Source organism: Phodopus roborovskii, unplaced genomic scaffold (genome assembly GCF_943737965.1).
Source record: "Phodopus roborovskii unplaced genomic scaffold, PHOROB, whole genome shotgun sequence".
Taxonomy (NCBI): domain Eukaryota; kingdom Metazoa; phylum Chordata; class Mammalia; order Rodentia; family Cricetidae; genus Phodopus; species Phodopus roborovskii.
The window spans coordinates 23,477,483-23,502,045 of record NW_026126434.1 but is presented as its reverse complement, the minus strand read 5'-3'; the positions used below and the strand labels follow the sequence as shown (position 1 = coordinate 23,502,045).

General features: G+C 47.9%; 4 protein-coding genes across 5 annotated transcripts in view; 1 reads left to right on the top strand and 3 right to left on the bottom strand.

The window, feature by feature from the left end:
* The window catches only part of Tspear (thrombospondin type laminin G domain and EAR repeats), a 147,646-nt gene that overhangs the window by 104,932 nt on the left and 18,151 nt on the right, over nucleotides 1-24,563 (bottom strand). The gene's annotated exons all lie outside the window — the stretch shown is intronic.
* The window catches only part of LOC127224142 (keratin-associated protein 10-4), a 74,818-nt gene that overhangs the window by 39,899 nt on the left and 10,356 nt on the right, over nucleotides 1-24,563 (top strand). The window lies entirely within an intron of this gene.
* LOC127224151 (keratin-associated protein 12-1) lies at nucleotides 17,341-17,770 on the bottom strand. The gene has a single exon (XM_051187003.1). It carries the CDS (start codon nucleotides 17,728-17,730, stop codon nucleotides 17,341-17,343), a length of 390 nt encoding a protein of 129 aa, XP_051042960.1. The 5' UTR covers nucleotides 17,731-17,770.
* Nucleotides 22,310-22,762, bottom strand: LOC127224152 (keratin-associated protein 12-1). The gene has a single exon (XM_051187005.1). It carries the CDS (start codon nucleotides 22,708-22,710, stop codon nucleotides 22,321-22,323), a length of 390 nt encoding a protein of 129 aa, XP_051042962.1. The 5' UTR covers nucleotides 22,711-22,762; the 3' UTR covers nucleotides 22,310-22,320.

Here is a 24,563-nt window from a genome sequence, read left to right as displayed (position 1 = left end):
CCAACCTTCCTGGTTTCCAGTGTGCCAACAACCGACCGGCAGACATCTGAGCTAAGGCCTGGCAACTGTCCCCTCACCTTACCCCCTGAGCAGCCTCAGGAAGACACAAGTCTTGGACACTTGGCTCTGAACAGTAGCCTGTGAACAAGAGACAGTGGCTTTCTGTTGCTCCACATGGCCCCACAGCCAGCCTGGCTCCTATATCACCCCTGGTCTTCTAGTCTCCCACCTACCCCAGGGTTAGCTGGTTGTAGCCAGGAATACCAGGCCAAAGAAGATGAGTACACTCCAGGTTTCGGAAGGACCAAGGACTTGGTGGCTTCTAACATCACAGACTTCCAACAGCACAGCTGAGAAGGCTGCCCACCTGGAGAGGCTCTTCCTAGCTAATTGCAGGCATGGGCAAGGTCTCACCTGGAGGCTTGGTTCCGGGGTCCTTCAGCTTCAATTCCCGCCTACCCCTATTGTTCAGAGCCTCAGTGTCCTGCCACCTTCTCCAGTCACTCTCCTGCCTCCCTCAAATGATGTCCCTGTGGTGACACTGGGCCTCTACAAACCCCATGACAACTGCCCCTCTGTGAAGTCTCTATGTCCTGTGAGAACACAGACAGGTTGTATGAGCAGCTATTACTCTGCCCTGAATGAAGGCTTTCTTCGCTCATCTTTACAAGAGGAGGAGGGGGTTGGAGTGGTGGACATTCAAGTTTAATTCTTTGACTGAAGGGACTTTAGGACTCCAGTTTGTTGCTAAGTAGAGACCAATAATTACCTTCAGGGACCCAAGGATGAAGGGACAGATGAACCCCTATAACAGTCACCACACAATAGGGTTAGGGTGGTGGTTAGTATTGTCAACTAGACAGGATCTAGAATTATGATGAGCCTCTGAGCATGCCTGTGACACCAGTCCACAGTTGGAGGGACCATTCCCTAAGCTATACATGTGGAGAAAATAGCTGGGTATGGGCAGCATTCATCCCTCTGCTTTCTCAGACCAGCTTCTGGTCACTTGGCTTCCCCACCATAATGGACTGTACCTTGAACCATGAGCCAAAACAAACCTTTTCTTCATTAAGTTGCTTCTGTCAAGTGTTTTATCACAACAACTGAAGAGAAACCAAAACTAACTTCATGTTATGGGGTGATGGCATATGTTTAAAGTTTTTTGTAACCTGCCATCATGGCCTGAACACAATAGCTGGTGACACATATGCACACAGGCATACTGCTGCCAATAAAACTTTACTTACAAAGACAGGATTTAGACCAAATATAGCCTATAGACCCTAGCTTCCCAGCCTCTGTGACAAAGTTTTACATTTTATAATGGAAAGTTAAAATAAATAATAAAAGCTTTCATTGACAGTATGAAACGAATAAGAACAGGATCCTAAACTCAATCCATCCAGTGTCACTATGGGCTCAATAATGGCCCAAGAAACAGCAGCACAAAATGTATGTAAGCCAAACCAGAATATCCTGTTTGTGGATGGAGAAGTTGTTTATAGGGAGCGCAATTCAGGAAGATGCACCCCAGAATAACAAGTCACTGAAGAACAAGTAATAGAAACAACAGGCAGGAGACCAGCTGCATTATGGGTAGTTGGGACATAGGGCTGGGTATAAAAGCCACCCCTGGAAGGAACACCAGACATTCCCAACCTCCTCCAGACCAACCATCATCTGCCATCATGTGTCACACCAGTTATTCCTCAGGCCAGCCAGCCTGCAGTATGTCCAGCCCCTGCCAGCCAGCCTGTATGCCCTTGAGCTGCAGGCCTGCCATATGTGTTCCTGTGAGATGCCAGGTGACCTGCTGTGTGCCTGTGAGCTGTAGGCCCACTGTGTGCATGGCCCCCTCCTGCCAGTCGTCTGTGTGTGTGCCTGTGAGCTGCCGGCCTGTCTGTGTGACCTCCACCTGCCAGTCATCCGGATGCTGCCAGCCCCCCTGCCCCACCCTGGTCTACAGACCTGTCACCTGTGGCACCCCCTCCTGCTGCTGACCAGTGACCCAAACCAGCTGCTACCACTTGGAACACATCTGTCCCTTCCCAACACCTGTCCTCTGTGAGGCAGGTGGGAAGCATGTCCAGCCCACCCTGAAACTGTGGAGAGAGGGTACAGAAGGAGAATCCAGTTTCTCCCTGACCCAGCCTGATCCCCAGGGATGTCCTAACTCCTAGTATCCCTCTAGCAATGTGAGCCAAATAAATTGTTTTCCCATACAGCTTGTGCTCTGCATCATCCACACATGCTTTTCAGATTCTTACTCTGTAGCCTTGCTGTCCTGGAACTCACTATGTATACCAAGCTGACCTTGAACTCACAAAGATCTGCCTGAATTTGCCTCCCAAGTGTCTATATATTTCTTAATAAAAGATTTACTTTTATGTGCATAAGTGTTTTTCCTACATACATGTTTGTTTACCACATGAATGTATTACCTGTGGAAGCCAAAGGAGGGTTCTGATGTAGGATGAAAAGGGCCAAGGTAAAAAGACCCTGCCCTGGCTAGAACCAAGACCTGGGCTGAGGAAAAACATCCCAACCTTGATTTGGCCCCAGGACCAGGGGGCCAAATCCTACCAATCCCTTAACTTTCCCTAGAGTCAGGCTGCAGAATCCTACCAACCCTTGAGCTTTGTCATAAAGCAGAGAAAACCAATCAAAAAATTCAAACTCAAAAATGACACAGGTGAAGAGCTAGAATACTCTAATTCTAAAGTATCCCTCATAAGTGTGTTAAAATATTACTTATGTGTGAACAGAAGATGATTTAAAACTAAAACAGAGTCAAATGGATATAGTCAAAGACAAATATATCAGGAAATATGAGTTCCTTCATATCTCAAGGATATACTTGATGTAGTCACGGGTGGGGTCATTGGATGGGAAGATAGGTCAAATAGAAGTAGCCAAAAATGTAAATACAAAGAGAAAGATGGTTAAGGCAGGAGGAAACAGAAACAAAACACCAAGGTACTCTGGGATGTTGGATCATCGTCTGCAGATGAAAACGTGTAATTAGTATGCCCAGAAGGAGTGAGACCATTCTAAGAGATACTTGTTTATGTCTCACTCTAGTTATCTGTGCCTTGGAAACAAGATCCTCAAGGGAGCTGGAATCCTGTGGGAGTCTCTCTCTAGGAAATAAAATGCAGAAGTCTGGGACCAGCCACATGGGAACTTGTCTCAGGAAGAGAGCTCATGAAAACAGCCAGTCACACCATCTTCTGAGACAGGCTCTCAGCTGAGATAATGATGGAGTACCACAATAGGCAGGACTGCTTAATTATATATACCTCTTGCCTTGTATCTAAATCTTACCCCCATGTCAGGACCTGGAAGATGGATTTGGGGGAGTCATTGGATCTCTGTCTTTCTTTCCAATGTGGCCACACTTAATCAGTCTCCTTTTTTTTTTTTGTTTGTTTGGTTGGTTGGTTGGTTGGTTTTGTTTTTGTTTTTGTTTTGTTTTGTTTTTTAACTATTACTTGTTTGTTTCATTGGCTCATCAAGGATGGGCAGCCACATCTTAATTATTGGGGCTGCCAGGGCCAGGCTCTGATCATTAATAACCCTGATAATAAGTAGTGCCACATAAAGGAAGAGAAGGGGGAAGAAAGAGAGGGGAGGGAGGGGAAGGAGGAGATGGAAGAGAGGAGATTGTGGGGAGGCAGGAGGGGTCACAGGAAGGGAGGACAGTAGAGGGACAGAAAGGGAAGGGAGACAGAAGGTAAAGTGAGAGGGAGAAGACAGAGGGGAAGGCAGAGGGAGGAAGAAGAGGACAGGGGTAGAGAGGACCAAAGAGGTGAGGAGAAACTGGAGAGAAGAAACAATGACGTCACATTTAAGAAAGGCCCACAGAAATAAAATTCACAAAACACAGAGATCCCCCTCTCATGTGACTTTTCCAACAGATGTGAATGTCTACTTGCCTTGACCCTGATGACAATCCAAAGAAATTATTTCTCAGTCCAGCTTGGTGAACCCGTGATTTTACTGGGCTTACCTGCAGGAGCATGGGCAACCAATGCTACTCTTGGTAATAGTTAACTGCTTACATAGCCTCAGAGAGGGGAGGAGTCTCCTGCACCATCCTGTGAGTCCTTCTATGTCCATGGGGAGCATTAACAGCTTGTAAGAGCTGCTCTGGTTCCAAGATGTGTCATCCTTAGAGGGCAGCATGCCACAACACCCCGAATAGGATGCATCTTCCACAATATCCCCAAAATATGAAGTACCTCCCTCAAACCAAAAATTACAACACCTTGTTTAATGCAAGACTGCCAAAAACCAAAAGTAATGAGGAAGCTGTGAACACACAGATTAAACCACATGTTATGAACACACTAGCAAAGGCAAGGATTACACCAGACATCGGATGAGAATCACAGACCTAATTGCTGAGAAGAAGCCATCCCAGCCTATGAAACAGAGGTGTCCTTCTAAAGTGAAATGATAGAGGCTGACACTTCCCTGACAGCAGATGGGCACCATCAGAAAAGGCTTCAGATCAAAGATGATTGATGGGAAGTGTCCTTCTATATATATATGTTTCTCTTATTGGTTGATAAATAAAACACCGATTGGCCAGGCAGGAAAATAGGCGGGACTAGGACATGAGGAGAGTTCTGGGAAAGGTAGGCGGAGGGGCCTGTCACATAGTTGCCATGCTGCCCATCAGCGGCACACTGCCCACAGAGGAAATGGACAGAGCTAGCAACAGCAGGAGCAGAAGTAGCAGGCAGAACTTCTAGAGTGACACACAGCCACCAGAACAGGGACTGTGCTCCCAGAAACTCCCACTCCCTTAATCAGAGAGAAGAGGCCTCTGCCATGGGACAGGTACGCCAAAGGAAACCCAACAGACACCTGTTGAGGTTCAGAGAGAATAACCATCAGGTGGATTTCAGGGGCCCAAAGGAACGGAGGCTTCAGAAGCAGGCAACTGGTGGGTAAAGTCAGAGCCCTAGACAAACACAGCAGGTAAAGGAAGTATACTGATCTTCTCTACAAGGAGAACAGACATGCATCAGCCCAGGCCTCATAAAGGCTTCAGCTGAAATCTTATAGCTCATCAGGAAAAATGAATGTCCATGAGAGTATGACCCAAGGAAGAAAATGAAAATTAGAAAAAAAAAATGGCATCAATGCAAATGCAAATGAAAGGGCTTTGCCTGAAGTATAGAAGGCTGGCAAGATGGTTTATGGAAGAAAAGAGCTTGCCACCAAACCTGACAGCCTGAGTTCAATCCCTAGGACTCAGGTTATAGTTCTTGACATTTTCTCTTGTTGCTTCATTGGTGATAGGTCTTAAGTTCTTACATTTCCTTCTAGAGCATACTTGATATTTATTGCCTTTGTATATAGCTTTATATCAGGCCTAAATCTTTAGACTAAAGGGAGATTTGTAGTGAGATATCCACCCCACCTGCACCTGTTGCCCTGACCACACCCACTTGTGTGTGGTCACAGGTGCAGCTGTGACAGGGTAGGTTAGGTCTGGGGTCCCAGACCCCAGCTCACTCTCTTGTCAGGTGGCAGAAAAGAACTAACTCCTGTAAATTGTCCTCTGTCCTATACACATGTGCTATAGCATATACACACAAGTACACACACATACCTGTGCACAGGCACACACATGTGCACACAAACATACACAAAAAACTAAAATGTAGTATTTTGATGACAGAGCAAAAGAAATCAGAAGTTAAGTTCAAACGTATCAGCAACTACAATGAACATAAATAGATTAGACTATCCAATAAAAAGACAGAGATTGTCTGTTTGCTTTAAATCCTGCTTTTTTGTATCATCAGACTAATTTTTGCCTTTTTCTGTTTTGTAATAACGTTTTATTGACTCCTTGTCCACAGGTTGTTCTGCACTGGCTGGTGCTCTTATAACAGAACTGAGTAACTTGTGACAGAGCCAAGACAGAAAGAACCCAGGACCTTAATATGTTTCTTTAATGAACATTTGTGGAACAGTTTGTCAAGCCTTGGTTCTAAAGCATAAAATATAGAAATGTTGAAAGTAAAATATTAGGGAAAATACACCCAGAAAATCCTAACAAAAAGCTTCAGTAAGATAAAATATTCAGAAATGTAAAAGGCGTAATTTCTAACAAATAACGCAGGGCAGGATGCTGGCTAGCCTCAAGGGCTGCTTCTGAGAATGGGAGCATCTTAAGCCCATAAGTCCTGGACAGATGGGGAAACTTCTAAACCCAACTCAACCCTGGCAGAAGACCCAGAAGATGTTTCAGTCCACCAAGAAGATGGGACAGTCTTCAGCCACTGGTTACCACAGAGTAAAGCCTCAAAAGTGCCAAGTCCATTGATCCCCAGGGGCACAGGTCTCAAGACGCAGGGAAGGGGGACTGGACAACTCTATTCTGATACAGATTCCCTCCCTCCCAGCATCAGACAGACACTCAGGGCATGTTTAGCTTTAAACGTATGTGATACAAAGTTGAATGTCCGCACCAAGTTTTTGAGCTTTCATTTTTATTTCTCTGCTTATGTGAATCTAGGTTTACATATCATTTTTTATCATGTAATTAGATTTTTCTCCTGCCACTTCTCTCTCTCGTCCTAATATTCTCTCCTTTCTTTTTCCTTCATTTATTTAACCTTATCGACTCTTTCTTCCCCTTTCCTTGCACTGCTTTTTCTAAAAGTTCATTTATTTTCACTACTTTTAGCTTAACTCCTTCTAACTTAATAGCTTACTCCACATTGTTTTGGCTGTCTTCTTCCTTACGGTCATTGGTGATATAGTCACTGGCTCCTCTCACAGGCTGAGGTGTCCTGGATTGGCTGGTGGTCCCTGTGCTAATGTCCTTGTCTTTATAGACCTTCACACCAATTGCTGCTAGTCAGTTAGAACCCTGTCAAGATCCGGGAAGGCCCCTGTGTGCACGCATGTGCCTCAGAGCTGTGTCCACCTGAGGGCAGAATGTGAGCTGTCTGGGTGAAGAACTAGGTACACTGGGGAAAATAAAGCCCCTGGGATGAAAGCTAAGCAGGAAAGGGACTCTGCAGAAACATGGCCTCAGGGGCCATTCTGAGCCCCAATGTATAAATCACAATTTCCATGTTGCTAGGACAGGGCACAAGAAACCCCAGGACAGGGTTGGCACTGTTGGGAGAGCAAGGCATGGGAGCCTCATACACAGAACTGTGGCTGCTACACAGACCACTGAGGGCCATTGAGTGAGTGACATTTTCAGACCCTAACTGAATGAGACAATAAGGTGATTAGAAGTGAAGGAGAGGGGGAGGGAGGTTCATCCACCTAGCCCGGACAGCCCCAGACCTGGCCGTCTCCCACACCTGTGGCCAACCCCACCATGGGGCAGCCACCATGGCAGTGGAGGTGACCGGGGATTGCCTATCCCCGGCAACAGGCTCTACAGGTTGCATCTTCTATAGCGCCCCTGCTGGCTACTGAGCATCCAGATCATGCCCCTTAAACTCCACACGCACTGCTCAGACCCTTCCAGGCCATGATGGCTGTACCTTTGACTCCCCTTCCTCACTCTAAAAAAAACTGTACTCCCTGCCTGAGCCTTTCCCTCAATGAGTACATGTGTCTGAATCTCAAACCCTGCCTGCTTTCTTCTGCTTCCTAGAGACTGTCCTGTAGGAGTGATTTAGTCACACTGCAGTATGGGAGAGGCAGGATAGAGCCATAGGCACAGCAGACCCTGGAGCCAAAGGCACAATCATCTCTGGAAGCCTCCACACAAACTTCTCACCACAGTCTACATGAGACCACAGACAACAATGAGCATCGGAAATGGTAGACTGTCACCAATGCACACAGAGGCCATATACCAGTTTAGACATAGCGATGCCCACATGACCGCAGCAGCCACTGTCACAAGAGGTCAGCAGAACATTACCATCACGATGCCTTCTAATTTCTAATTTTAAAGTGATGTGTGTTTTTATACTTGATCATCAGTCAGTGGTGAAGGGTCAATTACACTGTATAAGATTCAAACATTTGAGAAGTACCCTGGAAGAAAACATCACCAGGATCCAGGATACAGACCCAAGAGAAAAAACAAAACAAAAACAAAAAAACAAGGGATAATCTGAGCACCACTGCCCATGCAGCTCCTGCTGCAGGCAGACTAGAAAGAGAGCAAAGAAGGCAGAGCCATGAGAGACAGTGAGTATTTCATCCTTCTGGGCCATAGCAATGACCTTCATCACACCATGTCCTCCACCCACATCCATCTCCTGAGCCACAGGGAGGTTGGCTCATAGAAAGCATTGACCTATGTCCTTTCTGATCACCAAGAGAACAGGAAGCAGGACAGACACCCACAGCTGATTAGAAATGCTATTTTATTTGGCACACAGGTTAGAGAAGAACCCTGTATCCAGGACATCCTTCAAAGAGGGCAGGGCCGAGGGGTCTGGGTCATTCTTCTGCATCCTCTCTCCAGTTCCAGGGTGCAGTGGGCATGTTTCCCACCTGCCTCCTGTTGAAACCATAGCCAAGAACAGGACAAAGTACGCATCTTCACAGAGGGGGCTGTTTTGGAGACACTGGTCAGCAGCAGGAGGGGGTGCCACAGGTGACAGGTCTGCAGACCAGGGTGGGGCAGGAGGGCTGGCAGCATCCGGATGACTGACAGGAGGTCACACAGACAGGCCGGCAGCTCACGGGCACACACACAGACGACTGGCAGGAGGGGGCCATGCACACAGTGGGCCTGCAGCTCACAGGCACACAGCAGGCTACCTGGCATCTCACAGGAATGCATATAGCAGGCCTGCAACAAGATGGCTGACAAGGACTGGACACATAGCAGGATGCCTGGCAGGGACTGGCTACACAGCAGGATGGCTGGCAAGGGTTGGACACACAGCAGGATGGCTGGCAGCCTGAGGAGCAGCTGGTCTGACACATGGTGAAGGCTGGTTTGTCTGGAGGAGGGTGAAGATGTCTGGAGCTCCTGCCCAGGATGGCTTTTATAACCAGCTCAGTGACTCAACCACTTAGCACGCAGCTTTGTATTTGCTTCCTGTCCTTTCCCCAATGCTAGCCTTGCTTTTGTTTCTGTATGCTTCTGTTTTTGTTTGCCCTCAACTCCATGGCTAATTACATCTCTTCCAAGTTTCTGGAGAAGGTATTAGGGCAAACAGTAAACACCAAATCTTTCTGTCCTGGTGTTTTCTGGTTGCTATAAGAAGGATGGGTTTGTTTTGGTTCACCATTTGTGGGGATACAGTCTGGATGACAGGGAACCCATGGTGGCAGAAGTGAGGTGGCTGGGCATATCACATGGTGTGCTCCCTCGTTTTTCCTTTTATTATGTGTGGAAGACCCCGGCATGCATTACCTAGACATGCAGAAGGCTGTCTTACAGATGGCTGCCACATAAGGGCTGTCCTATCAGAGATACATGTGGACTTCAGTGGCAGCAGAAAGAGTCATTGGCCCAGTTTGGGTAGAAGGCAACAGGGATATAGCACAGAAAAGCAGTGCAGGCTGACAGGAGCCTAGATCGGCTTGTGTGGTTCGTGATGGCTGGGTGTCCCTGATGCTGAGACAGAAGGAGCAGGCTTTTAGAGGGCATTTCTGAGTGGCATGTGGTGACACATGGTAATATAGTCATGTACAGACAAGTCACGTAAGAAACCCAAAGTCTGACACTTTATGCACATTGTGGTAGTTCATCTTCGTTGTCACCTTTACCAAATTTAGAACCTTCTAAGAGGCACATCTCTTGACCGTGTCTGTGAAGGTATTTCCAAAGACGTTTAACTGAGGAGGGAAGAAAGATCCACTGGAGTTACTTTGCTGCTGCTGTGGCAAAACACCAAGACCAAGAGAACCTAGAGAAGAGTGGGCTTATTTTGATTTACAGGTTCAGAGGGCTAAATGTCCATCATGGCAGGAAAGCATGGCAGCAGGCAGACAAGGTGACAGGAGCAGCAAGAGCTCATCTCTTCAAATGCAAGCAAAAAGCAAGAGAGGAAACTGCAAGGGGCCCAAAGCGGTAAATGTGCAAAGCCTGCCCCAATGACACTTTCTCCAGCAAGGGTGTGCCCCCCCCCAATAATCTCTCCAACAGCGCCACCAACTGGAGACCAGTATTAAATGCCTGAGGCTGTAGTAGAGCATTTCTCATTCAAACCACCAAACCCACCCTGAATGGGGGTGGCATCTCATGTTTTGGGGTCATGGACTTAATGAAGGGAAAAACAAGGGAGCACACCATGCGATATGCCCAGCCACCTCACTCCTGCCACCATGGGTTTCCTGCCATCTAGATCGTATCCCCACAATGGTGAACCAAAACAAACCCTCCCTTCTTAAGCTGTTTTCCTCAGGCATTTTGTCATAGCAAACAGAAAACACCTGGCAGAAAATGAACAGGCAAAGAAGACCAGCTGTGTTCTGGGTTGTTGGGACACTGGACCATGAATAAAGGCCAGCCTGCCAATGAGCTCCAGGCATTTATAGAGGAGTTCTACAGGCAGCTCAGCATTCGGGCTGTGGCACCATGATGTCAACAGCAAACATAACATAACAATGGTTTCTCATTTCTAAGTTGGAAGTGATGTATGTGTTATGTTATAATTGATCACCAGTCAATTAAAGACAGGCATGTGTGAACCACTACAAAGGCGGTGCTACATCATCAATCACATTGTATATAGCACATTGTAAATGCTCAACAAGTGCCCTGTTAAGTCACCAGAGCCCAGGATACAAGACAATACCAGAGAGAAAAACTAGCCAGGGACAACCAGAATGTCTGCTGCCCATGTGGCCACTGCTACAGATACACTGGGCAAGAATAGCATAGAGGGGGATAGGACGCAACGATGACAGTGAGTCTGTGACAGGGCTGCATGCTCCTACGCACAGACTGCCAGGAACCTGGTGCATCTGCATAACCAGGCCATGTCCTCCACCACATCTCATCTCCCAAAGACCACAGAGAACATTGATTACACCTTACATCCTTTCTGATACAAGAGCAGCCAGGAAGATAGACATGAAACAGGGCAGACATGCACAGCTGAATTAGAAAAACTGGTTTATTTGGCACACAGGTTAAAGATGGCCCCTGCAGCCAGGACATCCATAGGAGGTCAGGGGAGGCAATGCAGATCTTGCTTCTGCATTCTGCTTTTCCCCCAAGTGTCAGAATAGGACACATATATTCCCTTCTGCTGTACACACTAAACCTGAGGTCAAGAAGAACAGGTGTTAAGAACACAGGTATGTCCCATCTTCACAGAGGCAGCTGGTTTGGGACACTGGTCAGCAGCAGGAGGGGGTGCTACAGGTGACAGGTCTGCAGACCAGGGTGGGGCAGGAGGGCTGGCAGGAGGTCACACAGACAGGCCGGCAGCTCACAGGCACACACACAGACGACTGGCAGGAAGGGGCCATGCACACAGTGGGCCTACAGCTCACAGGCACACAGCAGGCCACCTGGTATCTCACAGGAATGCATATAGCAGGCCTGCAACAAGATGGCTGACAAGGACTGGACACATAGCAGGATGCCTGGCAGGGACTGGCTACACAGCAGGATGGCTGGCAAGGGCTGGACACACAGCAGGATGGCTGGCAAGGGCTGGACACACAGCAGGATGGCTGGCAGCCTGAGGAGCAGCTGGTCTGACACATGGTGAAGGCTGGTTTGTCTGGAGGAGGGTGAAGATGTCTGGAGCTCCTGCCCAGGGTGGCTTTTATACCCAGCTCAGTGGCCCAACTGCCCAGGATGCAGCTGCTCTTCCTTATTTGCTTCCTCTGTCCTCCCAGTTGGCTTTGCTGATGTCTATGTTCCTGCTTTGTTTGCCCTCAGCTTCATGGCTAATTATACCTGGTCCAGCTCCTGCTGGGCACTGAGCTCCCACCCATCGCCCTGGGGCCTTCTGGATTCTACCAAGCTCCATCACTTCCTGGTTTCCTCACAGGACATCCCAGAGGTTCAGGCATCCAGAAGCTCCCCCTGCAGGATGACAGTCCTCACATACCCACAAAGATCACACTTCTCACAGAGTTAGGAAGAACTTGCAGAATGTGGGAGGCTGAAACCAGGGAGAGCCTTCCCATGAGCCCCAGCTGGAATCAGACAGCAGGCAGAAGCAAGAGCATGGAGGATAACTCTGTGTGTGTGTGTGTGTGTGTGTGTGTGTGTGTGTGTGTGTGTGCGTGCACGCGCATGAGCACATGCATATGTGCACATGGGTTCAGAGTTTGTGCATTTGTAAGTCTAAATGTAAATACATGCATAACCATACATGTGTGTCCAGGACTGCATGCCCATGTGTGACCATATGCCACCAAAGGCCTGTTCCCCTTTCCACCCAAGTGTTCCCCAGTCCCAGCCACCTGTACTGCATGAACTGCTCCTCAGGCCACCTGCTGCCTGTCCTGTGTCTGTGCTGCCTCATTCCTGCCTGTGGCCTTCCTGGGGCTGTTGCTCTCTCCCTTGTAGCACCTTTGCCTGCTGCTGACTTCTCCTCTCCAGGCGTTCAAACTCCGAACCAGCTGCTATGGTCATGAGCCCAGGGGAAAATTTTACCTCCTAGAAGACACTCTGGTGTGATCCTGTAAAACTCAGAAGGGCTCCATCTACCTTCTTCCTTTCCTGCTCCATCATATTCTGAACCTGCCTCTTCTTGGAGAACGCTGGAGTAGCAGAAAGAGAATGGGAAGGCCTGAAGTCCATGCTGGTGTTGGAAGCTCTGCCTAACAGTACAGAACCACCAGGGTACATCTCAGGCCATGTCTGTTAGAGCATTTCCAAAGAGGATTAATGGGAGGGCAGACCTTCCTTAAATGTGTGGTGTTATCCTCTTGGCTAGGGACCAGGACGTGGAAAAAGGACAAAGGTAGACATAGTGCTAGAATTCCTGATTCTCTGTTTCCTGGTCCATCATGGTATGAAGGGATCTGGTCCACAATGTCCTGAATTCTGAAACTGAGAGGCAAGGTAAGCCTTCCCTCCTCTTAAGTGCATTTTAAAACTAACCACTGCAATGCAAAAACATAAAATACAGGAAAACTGGTGCTGGAGTAGTTAGGACATTATCATGAATAACTCTGACCATTTGGCTCTCAGGTGTCTGAAGCTGGCCTGTAGAAGGAAATGTGTCAGGGTTTGGAACTGTGGGCTGTTGAAGCCCTAGAATTCTGTAATCAGAGAGTAACCTGAACAACACACCTTCCTTGTTCATAATGCCCAACCATCTTAGGACTCAGGCCAGAATGCCCATAAAGACACACTCAGACAGTAACATGTATACTCATGAAGTTTCTGAAGAGAGCAAGGGCTATATTGGAAGTAGGACTATACATCCTTTGTATTATTATATTCTGGCAAAGAATTATTCACATTTTGTCTGTGTCTTAGAAAGACTGTATGAATTTAAACAAATTTGGTGAAGAAAATTCATGAGAGCAAAGCCTTCATGCAGTTGCATGGTTATTGCTGGTTGGTTTTAGATACAAAGAGTAGAGCAGAGGGATCTGGAAAACATGAAGTCTAGCCAGAAAGAAAACAAGCTGAAAATGTGAATCAGCAGAGTGTGGTTGTTAAAGAGGCTAGCATTGAAGAAAAGCTAATGTCATCTACCTACTCCTCTATTTCTGCGTACCCATTATCTATGGCCACAATATGATTTCACATCCAGTGAACACACAGAAGCGCATCTAGCCTCCGTGTCTTACTCATTCCACTTTGTCAGGCTCCTGCTGAAGATGCTTTTCATGCACTCCTTCTCTGACAGAACCATGCTCTTGCAAAGCACCAAGAACTGCACTATTTCTGAGCTTTACTGCATGGATGGTCTATTATGTCAACAAGCCTCTCTATATGCCCCCCAACACATATAAAGCTCAATGAGTTAACATTGGCCATCTTTGTGATCAGCCAACTAGCAATGTCTCCATCCACATGGCCTCTGAGATCCTGGATTGGCTTTGCAATCATGATGCCTCCCATGACCCTCTTTTTTTCCTGGTGGTCTTGACTCACAACACCATCGAGACCAAAGGAAAGCACTCAGCTGCCTGAAGGAGATATCCTGCACACACCCATAATCCCCTTCCTACTCTGAGAAACTTCCCATGGGATTAGTCAAATGGTGCTCTCCACCAACTGCCCCACCTTCTTTGTATGGCCACAGCTCTTCATGACCCACAACAAAGCTTGACTACCCAGATGAGGAAAAAGCTAACTTCTTACACAGAGGCAATGGCATGCTCACATTCTCTCTTATTTTAGGTGCAAGGTGAAAAATCAAAAGCTCCTTTGGAAAACTTCCCATTGAGATGAGGGAGCCTCAGGCATACCCTAGCCACACTCAGATGTGTATGGAAGTGTTTTTCATTCACTAAGCCTTCATATGCCACTGCAGCCATGATCTATGGGGGCCTGGCTACCATTCAACCTGACATCACACCTCAGCATCATCTGTGTGTTTCTTTTTTGTAGGCGTGCTATATGTAAGGGCTCTCCGGTCATGAAGGTCTGCCCCTACATTTTTTAAGGAAAGCCTGAAGATCCAGGAAATATGTAGTAGGTTTAGAATATCTGTAAGGAGTCCCTGAGAGGGGCCTATGTGGTGTTGTGAGGGTGAAGCCTACACTACAGAGAAGAGCCAACAGCATTAGTGATGGTACCAAGTACATGAGACACCTGCCAAGGAAAGCCGCACACAAAAAGGAGACTCATCTCAATGGAGAAAAAGGAGGGGCTCCAACCAGCTTGGACTTGTGGATGCAGTGGCCCAAGCCCATGTGCGGTCATACCAGGACTTACTTCAGATGCCCAACATCGTGCTGTAGATTTGCTATTGGCCCTGCTGAGTTCTGGTTGACTTCCCCCTTCTATGCCTCATTGGTCCATTCTGGAATGGGGCTGTGTACCCTGATATGAATGTTGTATGCATGTAACTTGATTTTGATGTTATAGGGACTCACAGCTAAGGATTTACATCAAGAGAAATCACTAGCATTGCTTTTATAAATAGGCATGTGCTTTTAAATCCCAGCACTCAGGAGGCAGAGACAGGCAGATCTCTGAGTTCAAGGCCAGTCTGGTCTACAGAGTGAGTTCTAGGATTGTGAGGGCTTCACAATGAAACCCTGTCTGGAAAAAACAAACTGATCTGCTGTCAGAGTGCCTTCCAAATGTCTGTGTTTATGCCCACAGATGGAGGCTGTTCTCAGCCTTGTTCACAGAAGCCCTCCCTTTGCAGTGGGAAGCTGTGGATACAGAGATCCGTAACTGGTCAAAGTGCTGACTAAGAGACTGCTGGCTGCTCAGGCCTAGTTGCAACAACTATATTATCTCTTCTCAAAGGCCCAGTGAACGTCACAGCAGACAAGATGGAGGGCAAGGACTGTCAGAAAGGGGGGAGGAGTGCTGCATAATGCTGTCTTATGGACATGACAGGGCTGCTACACTCATGGTTACCTGGACAAGACCAAAGCTGTCCATATTCCAGCATGGTTTTAGAGAAGCATAAGAAGCTTGGCTGAGGAACTACTGGCAATTATTGGATGCTGGGGGCATGGGGTCAATTTCTTCAGTAGGGTAGCCACTTAGGTAAGTTCTTCAAGTCAGTAAATATCTCCCCAGCCTTGACATGCTCATATAAGCATAGTTAAACTTGGGAGGGATTAAAACAAGTAGGAGGGGAACAATCTGGAAGATGAAAGGACAGAGACCGTGACAGGGAGACACGAGAGAAGGGAAATGAGGCAAAATGAGCAAAACACATATATAAAACTGTCAAATACCCAAAAATTTATTTTTAAAAAATACTTTTCAGGCTGGAGAGATAGCTTATAGGTTACAAGAACTGCCTGCTCTTCCAAAGGTTCCAAGTTCAATTCCCAGCTCACAACCATCTGTAATGAGGTCTTGTGTAGGCATACATGCAGGCAGAATACTGTATACATAATAAGCAAATAAAATCTTTTTAAAAATGCATAAAATAATAAAAAAAAATAGTTTTCCTTGAACCACTAAAGACACTTAATATCTGAGCTGTGTGGAAACTGTTAAGACTATAGGCAATGGAGTGGGTGATTTATTTTTTCACTATGAGATGGGCATGAACTCTGGGAGGCCAGGGGTGCAATGCTCTGATTTAAAGTGAGGCATGTGGCTGCCAAGTTGACCTTGGCTGATATCTGAATGTTAACCTTCATTGACAACTTGACTGAATTTAGACTTCCATAGGAGACTGAGGCAAGCCACTGGGCATGCCTGTGAAGGCTTTCATAGACAGGCATAATTGAGGTGGGAAATAGCCCACTGAACGTGTCTGTGAAGGTTTTCCTAAATACAAGCAGGGACGAGGAAACAGCAGGACACCAGCATCACACACACACACACACACACACACACACACACACACACACACACACGCCACCAATTCCTGTCCACCATAATAAGAACTTCTCCACTCTGTCCTCAGTCACAACAGAGTAAGCTCTTGAAACCTGTGAGCCAAAATAGAGCCTTCCTCTTTTATGTTGTTTTGTTGGGGATTTTATCAGTGTGAAAAGCACTAACACCAAAGGGGCAGAGGCATCAGGTTTGCACCCCATGCCTCCCAGCAGAAGTGGCAGGAACAGTCTGTTGGCTGCATGTTTACTATATCTAATGGATCACCAAGCACAAGAAAATGGGCACCTTTGGACCAGCGATGAGAAGGTGAAAGAGTGACAACCAGGTCCACATCTCAGATTCCAGCATTTGGAAGCTTGCCAGTGGGGAGAAAAGTCACCATGATATAAAACCACCAGAGAGGAAAAGCTGGTGGAGGACAGTGAGCATTCTCCATCCAGGAAGCTCTTGGGGCAAGAGTACTGAGAGGGGGTAGGCGGGGATAGGGCCACAAGAGAGGATGAATCCATGGCAGGGACATGGGCTACTTAATGTGCAGGGAGCTGACCACACTCGCTTTATCAGGCCACACCCCCTTCTGTGTCCCACACCTTGAGGAGTCACTGTGACATTGGGTCATAAAAAGCATTGACCCTACATCTTTTCTGCTATAAGAGCAGCCAAGAAAGACAGACATGAAACAGGACAGACATGTTAAGTTGATCTGGAGAAACTGGTTTATTTAGCACTAGAAGTTAGAAATGGCCCTGGAGCCAGGACACCCTTCCAAAGGGCAAGGAGAGGGGAATCCAGATAACTCTTCCATGTTCTCCCCCTAGAATCCCAGTAGTTGGCAGAATGGGCTTCCAATCTGCCTCATATGCTGAACCAGCAGCCAGAGGACAGGTGCTAGCAGAGGACAACTTGTCCCATCTTCACTGGGTCACTGGTCAGCAGCAGGAGGGGGTGCCACAGGTGACAGGTTTGCAGACCAGGGTGGGGCAGGAGGGCTGGCAGCATCCAGATGACTGACAGGAGGTCACACAGACAGGCCGGCAGCTCACGGGCACACACACAGACGACTGGCAGGAAGGGGCCATGCACACAGTGGGCCTACAGCTCACAGGCACACAGCAGGCCACCTGGTATCTCACAGGAATGCATATAGCAGGCCTGCAGCAGGATGGCTGGCAGGAGCTGGACATATAGCAGGATGCCTGGCAGGGACTGGCTACACAGCAGGATGGCTGGCAAGGGCTGGACACACAGCAGGATGGCTGGCAAGGGCTGGACACACAGCAGGATGGCTGGCAGCCTGAGGAGCAGCTGGTCTGACACATGGTGGAGGCTGGTTGGTCTGGAGGTGGGTGGGGATGACTGGAGCTCCTGCCCAGGGTGGCTTTTATACCCAGCTCAGTGCCCCCCAACTACCCAGAATGCAGCTGGTTTTCCTTATTTGCTTCCTTTGTCCTGCCAGGCTGGCTTTGTTGTGCCTGCATTTCTGTTTTTGTTTTTCCCCTGGCTTCATAGTTAATTATACCCCCTCCAAGCACCTTCTACATCTGGGCTTTTCCAGCACCTTCTCTATTCAGACTTGCTCTGTTGCTGTTCACAAGTTCTTTTTGTGATACCCCCAAAGGTCCAGGGGATCAGATGCCTCTCCCAATGGCACGATGGTCCTCGAACAACCAGATGCTATACTTCTCCTGTGGTTGGAGAGGGTTTGCAGAGTGGAGAGCCCTGACATGGGGAGCATCTCCTGACAGAGTTCATGTAGCTCAGAGATGTCGTCAGACAGCAGGTGGGAAGGGTGTGGAGAACAGCTGGGAATCAGTGTGCATGCCAGTGTGTGCATGGGTGTGACTGTGTTTATGGAGAGAGAGACTGCATGTAAGATGATGTGAACATGCACATGTGCTCAAACACACGTGAGGTTCAGAGTTTATGCATGAATGTGTATCTGTGTGTAAATGTATAAATAAATGTGTATACAGTCCTGTGCTTCCATGCGTGGCCACTCATGTGTAGACCTGTTTCTCCCTCTGTCCAGCACCCCTCCCAGCCCAGCCCCCCCAGTGCCACATGAACGGCTTCCCAGGCTGTTTTGATGCTGTGGGAGCCACTGCTGCCTGGAGGTCCCATGTCCCGTTGCTGCCTCCTGCAAGCTGTCCCACTGAATTTCTAGTCCTCTGAGTGCTATTCTGCAGGTTCCCTGCCCCCATGGCCCCCCTACCTGCTTCTCTCTCCTCTGCCCCTCAAATACTAGGACAGTCAGCATCATCACCTTAGGTGAGAACTATCATGATCAGGTAGAGCTAGGAGGGAAGTCAGCTGACCGCCAACTTTCTTCCCGTGGAGCAGGAGCATACCCAAACTCCTCTTCCTATTCTGATTGTCATTCTTTTCTCCTGACATTGAATAAAATTAGACTCCTGACCAAATGCAGAAATGTATCCAACCTCATTCTATTTCTACTTCCTCATGTTCTGAGCCTGTCTTTTATGACCTGCCCTTTGAGGAACATCTACCATAGAAAGAGGCTGGGAGACGGCTGGGGGTCATGTGAAAGAGGGTGGAGTGATGGTTTTTCCTCTCTGTCAACTTGATAGATTTAGAATCTCCTAAGGGAGGCTGAAGAGATGGTTCAGGTGTTAAGCACACTGGCTGTTCTTCCACAGGTCCTGAGTTCAATTCCCAGCAGCCACATGGTGGCTCACAACCATCTGTAATGGGATCTGATGCCCTCTTCTACTGTGCATGAAGACAGAGCACTCATGTACATAAAATACATAAATAGATCTTTTAGAATCTCCTAGGAGATAGAGGCCCACTCCAAGACCTGTCTATGTGTTTTCATGGAGGATTGGCTGGGAGGATAGAACTCTTTGACTCTGGCAGCACCATCCCACGGACTGAGGCACTAAAGGACTAGATGAACTACATGTGGGAATGGAGAAAGCCAAGCAAGCAACACCATTCCCAGTCTGCTCTCTCATGGTCCATCATGACATGCTCTGCTACCTGTAACAGACTGAAGCCTCTGAGACCAGAAGCCAAAATAACTCCTCCCATCCCTTAAGTGGCTGCATTGAGCAAATACAGAGGTAAGTAACAGAGAAGAAGAGCATGAGATAAGTCAGGACTCTGCTGTGACTAATGGTGGCCATGTGGTTCTTGGGCCTTTGATTCCTTTGTGGATAGAATGTACAAAAGTTTTAGCTTTGTAAGCCCTTATGGTGCTATAAACAAAATCAATGAGACTTCCTGGTGAGACTTGGGAGACCAGAACACCAACAGAAATTCAGACAGGAGGTTGTGCTCATAGGGTTTTCAAATAGGCAAAGGATGCTACTGGGACCAAAGGCCATTTGTATGCTGTTCTTGGACAGGATTTGTGTACCTTTGATCATGTCAGAGCGTAAGTGTCAAGTGATGGACAAATTAATTTGGTAGGGAAAAAATTCAAGGTGGCTTGGTAATTTCTGGCTTTTTTTAGTCAGATATTTAATGAGAATTAAGATTTTAAAGAGAGGGGGAAGAAGGGAGGGAGACGGAAAGAAGGAAGGAAGACAGATTGAGAGGGGAGGTGGGGAGGAGAAAGAAAGAAAACAGAAAATAAGTTAGGCAGCCTGGCCCGAATGGTAGCAGTTAGCATGCTGTGGCTGGGGACAGAGTGTGGTTGTTAAAGAGATTAACACCATTAAAAGGAAGCCATTTGGCACTGGGACAACCAGAAATTGGCCAGACCCCCACTTTCAAAGGCTCAGGATGAGAACATGAGCCAAGTTGTTCTTTTCTGCCACTGTGGTAAGAAAAGTAAACAACAAGGACTGGCCAGACCTGTGGATCACACTAGAGTCAGCAACCAAAGGCTCCAGATTTTTTATTAGTCACTTTGTCACTGTGACGAAATACTCAAGAAACAGCAATTGAAGGGAGGAAGGGCTTATTTCATTTCATCTCACAGCTCAAGGGGTAAGAGTCCATCACAGTGAGGAAGTCATGGCAGCTAGTCACATTGCATTGGCCATCACACAGAAGAATGCCAGTGCTCACCAGAAGGGGGAAACGCTCTCCTTTTCAGTCAGTCCAGGCCCCCAGCCCATGGCTGGTACCACCCACATTTAGGGTGATCTCCCCACTTCCATTAACCTAATCTAGATAACTGCTCACAGGTACCCACAGAGATCCCTCTCTCTCTGTCTCTGTCTCTCTCTCTTTTAAGACAGGGTTTCTCTGTGGCTTTGGAGCCTGTCCTGGAACTAGCTCTTATAGACTAGACTGGCCTTGAACTCACAAAGATCTACATGCCTCTGCTTCCCAAGTGCCAGGATCAAAGGTCTGTGCCACCACCACCCAGCCAGAGATGTCTCTTATAGATTATAGATCCAGTCAACAGTCAATATTAACTATGAGAAAATCACAATCACTTTGTTTCTCGGTCTCTAAATCTACTTCACCTTCCACTAAGACACCAGAATCCATGCAAGTGAGGGCAGAGCACACAAGGGTTTATGGATACACATACATAGATGTTTCATAGAATGTGGGTATGTTTGAGGGAGTGGGTGTGTGTGTGTGTGTGTGTGTGTGTGCACACGCGCACACACACGCGCGCGCGCACATGCTTAAGTGTGAAGAAGGCACAGAAATGTATGAAGATTGTGGTATCTGAATGTTTATACATGAGCAGGCTTCTCTGTGTGATTGCATGTTATTGTGTGATTGAGTACTTGAGGGAGTGGTAAGAGAGTGCATATGTGTATGATTGTGTGTGCACCAGTTTGTGTGTACACATGAAATGGGGTGTGTATGTTCAGGACTATTATCCCACAATGTCTGATTCTATTTCTGACTTAGTTTCATTCAGACCCCTTATTTAGCCAACACAGTGTGTCCTTAACCACCTAGGCATTTAGGTTATAAAATGACTTTTACAACTCATATTAAGCAAGCTGGCCAGCAGAGAGAACTCCACAGAGGGACTGGTTTGGGACAATGTGTGGGGCTTCAGCAGAGCCTAGGAACTGCACACCTGCTGTTCTATGAGGAATGGGCACAATAGACTGTGGGAGACGAGGATGAAGCTTGCACTAGAGAGTGGGGACTATAACCAACACTGCATAAGGAAAGGGTAACAGAACTCACCTGACTCTAGAAGTAGCTGCACCAAGACATGAGTGGAACTTGGACAGTGTGTCCAGTGTCCACACCAGAAGTGACATGAAGTGATTATTATATCTGATCATCATTCAAGAACAAGGCATGACACAGTGGTGGTGGTTGACAAGTTTGGTCACACAACCAAGATCCAGCTTCTGAAAGCTGCCAGGCAGGAAGAAAGTCGTCATCATTCATGGCACAGGACATCCCAAGAGCAGAGTGAAACACAGCCCTGGAAAATCCAGTCTATCTGGACTATCTAACAGCTGCCACTGTGCAACCCGTCTTGCCCTGGGGAAGGAGAACCAGGGGAGGCAAGAGCCACAAGAGCCACAAGAGATGAAAGTCCATGGCAGGGGCCATATGTTCAAGGGCAGACAGACAGGACAGGGACATGACCACATCTCTTTATCAGGACATGTCCTCTGTCCTGCTCTCCACCTAATGAAGAGCCACAGTGAGGCTGAACCACAGAGAGCACTGATATTACATGCTTTCTGATACTAAAACATCTACACAGACAGACAGGAGCCAAGACAGACATGTAGAGCTGAGGGAAGAAGCCACTTTATTTGCCACAGTGGGTAAGAAAAGGACATCGGAGGTAAGACTTTCTTAGAGAAGAGCAGGCATTTGCTTGCAGCTCCAGGGTGGGCTAAGCATGCTTCCCAGCTTGTCACACGCTAAACTGGCACTCAGAGAAGGAGGAGGTGTGTGGGGACAGATTTGTCCTGTCTATTGTGACAGCATCTGGTTTGGGACACTGGTCAGCAGCAGGAGGGGGTGCCACAGGTGACAGGTCTGCAGACCAGGGTGGGGCAGGAGGGCTGGCAGCATCCGGATGACTGACAGGAGGTCACACAGACAGGCCGGCAGCTCACAGGCACACACACAGACGACTGGCAGGAGGGGGCCATGCACACAGTGGGCCTACAGCTCACAGGCACACAGCAAGCCACCTGGTATCTCACAGGAATGCATATAGCAGGCCTGCAACAGGATGCCTGGCAGGGACTGGCTACACAGCAGGATGGCTGGCAAGGGCTGGACACACAGCAGGATGGCTGGCAAGGGCTGGACACACAGCAGGATGGCTGGCAAGGGCTGGACACACAGCAGGATGGCTGGCAGCCTGAGGAGCAGCTGGTCTGACACATGGTGAAGGCTGGTTTGTCTGGAGGAGGGTGAAGATGTCTGGAGCTCCTGCCCAGGGTGGCTTTTATACCCAGCTCAGTGGCCCAACTGCCCAGGATGCAGCTGCTCTTCCTTATTTGCTTCCTCTGTCCTCCCAGTTGGCTTTGCTGATGTCTATGTTCCTGCTTTGTTTGCCCTCAGCTTCATGGCTAATTATACCTGGTCCAGCTCCTGCTGGGCCTGAGCTCCCACCCATCGCCCTGGGGCCTTCTGGATTCTACCAAGCTCCATCACTTCCTGGTTTCCTCACAGGACATCCCAGAGGTTCAGGCATCCAGAAGCTCCCCCTGCAGGATGACAGTCCTCACATACCCACAAAGATCACACTTCTCACAGAGTTAGGAAGAACTTGCAGAATGTGGGAGGCTGAACACAGGGAGAGCCTTCCCATGAGCCCCAGCTGGAATCAGACAGCAGGCAGAAGCAAGAGCATGGAGGATAACTCTGTGTGTGTGTGTGTGTGTGTGTGTGTGTGTGTCTGTTTCTGTGTCTGTGTCTGTGTGTGTCTGTGTGTGTGCATGTGTATGTGTATGTGTATGTGTGCATGTGTGTGTGTACATGAACACATGCATATGTGCACATGGGTTCAGAGTTTGTGCATTTGTATGTCTAATTTGTAAATACATGCATAACCATACATGTGTGTCCAAGACTGAATGTCCATGTGTGACCATATGCCACCAAAGGCCTGTTCCCCTTTCCACCCAAGTGTTCCCCCCACCCCAGTCCCAGCCACCTGAACATGAACTGTTCCTTGAGCCACCTGCTGCCTGTCCTGTGTCCCTGTGCTGCCTCACAACTGCTTGCTGCCATCCCAAGGCTGTGAGAACACAGACCCCCCCCCAAGTGGGGCTTTGTTGAGATGGACTCTGTGCCCTGTGTCTGCCTCCTGCCAGATGGACAGCGGTGAGCCTATTAGCTGCCAGCCTCCAGGGTGTTGCCAGTCCTCCTGCCTTCCTGACCCTGTCAGCCCCTCCCTTGTGGTGCCTCTGTGTGATGCTGATTTCTCTTCTTCAGGCTCTCAAACACCAGACTTGTCTGCATGTGAACCTTAATTCTGACCAACACTCCATCATGACTGTGTTGATCTAAGAATGGTCTCATCTCTCCAAGCTTCTCACTGTGGAGTTGGGGCACTGCACAAACTCCTGTTTCCTAGTCTTATTGTCTTTCCTTATGGCTTTAAAGAAAACCAGACCACACAAACACGCACACACACACACACACACACATACACCCTTGAGTGATCAAAGTGCCTGACTCTTTTTCTGCTTTCTCTTGTTCTGAACCCTCTTCTGGACCCCACCCCCAGATCCTAGCAACCAGAATGAGGTGGGGTGAGGCCTGAGGGACAGTAAGAAGGTTCATCTTCACTATCAACTTGAATAGATTTAGAATCTCCTAGGAGACGGAGGCACATCGCTAGCATGTCTGTGAGAGTTTCCAGGGAGAATTAACTGAGAGTCTAGACTGTCTGTGAAGGGGGTGGCTCCCTCCAGTGATCCAGGATAAAAGTGGAAAAAAAGAAAGCTAATCATTTACAAGTATTCTCATCTCTCTTTTGTGGCCAATGTGACTGTTGTCCTCCCCATGATGGACCAAACTCTCTGAATCCAAGAGCTGAACACCTCTTACACCCCTTTAAGTTGCTTTATTCAGCGTAGTTATACAAAAATAACTAATACAGAAAATGTGCCAGAGTAGTCGGGATACTGTTGTGACTAACCCTGACTATGTGGTTCTTAGGCCTTTGGTGTCTGGGTAGACTGTGTAGGAGTTTTGACATAGGGACTTTATATGCTATAGCTATTTATTC

What these genes read in the sequence shown, in the direction of transcription:
- LOC127224151 (XM_051187003.1), bottom strand. Translation starts at nt 17,730, where the DNA reads ATGTGTCAGACCAGCTGCTCCTCAGGCTGCCAGCCATCCTGCTGTGTG.
- LOC127224152 (XM_051187005.1), bottom strand. Translation starts at nt 22,710, where the DNA reads ATGTGTCAGACCAGCTGCTCCTCAGGCTGCCAGCCATCCTGCTGTGTG.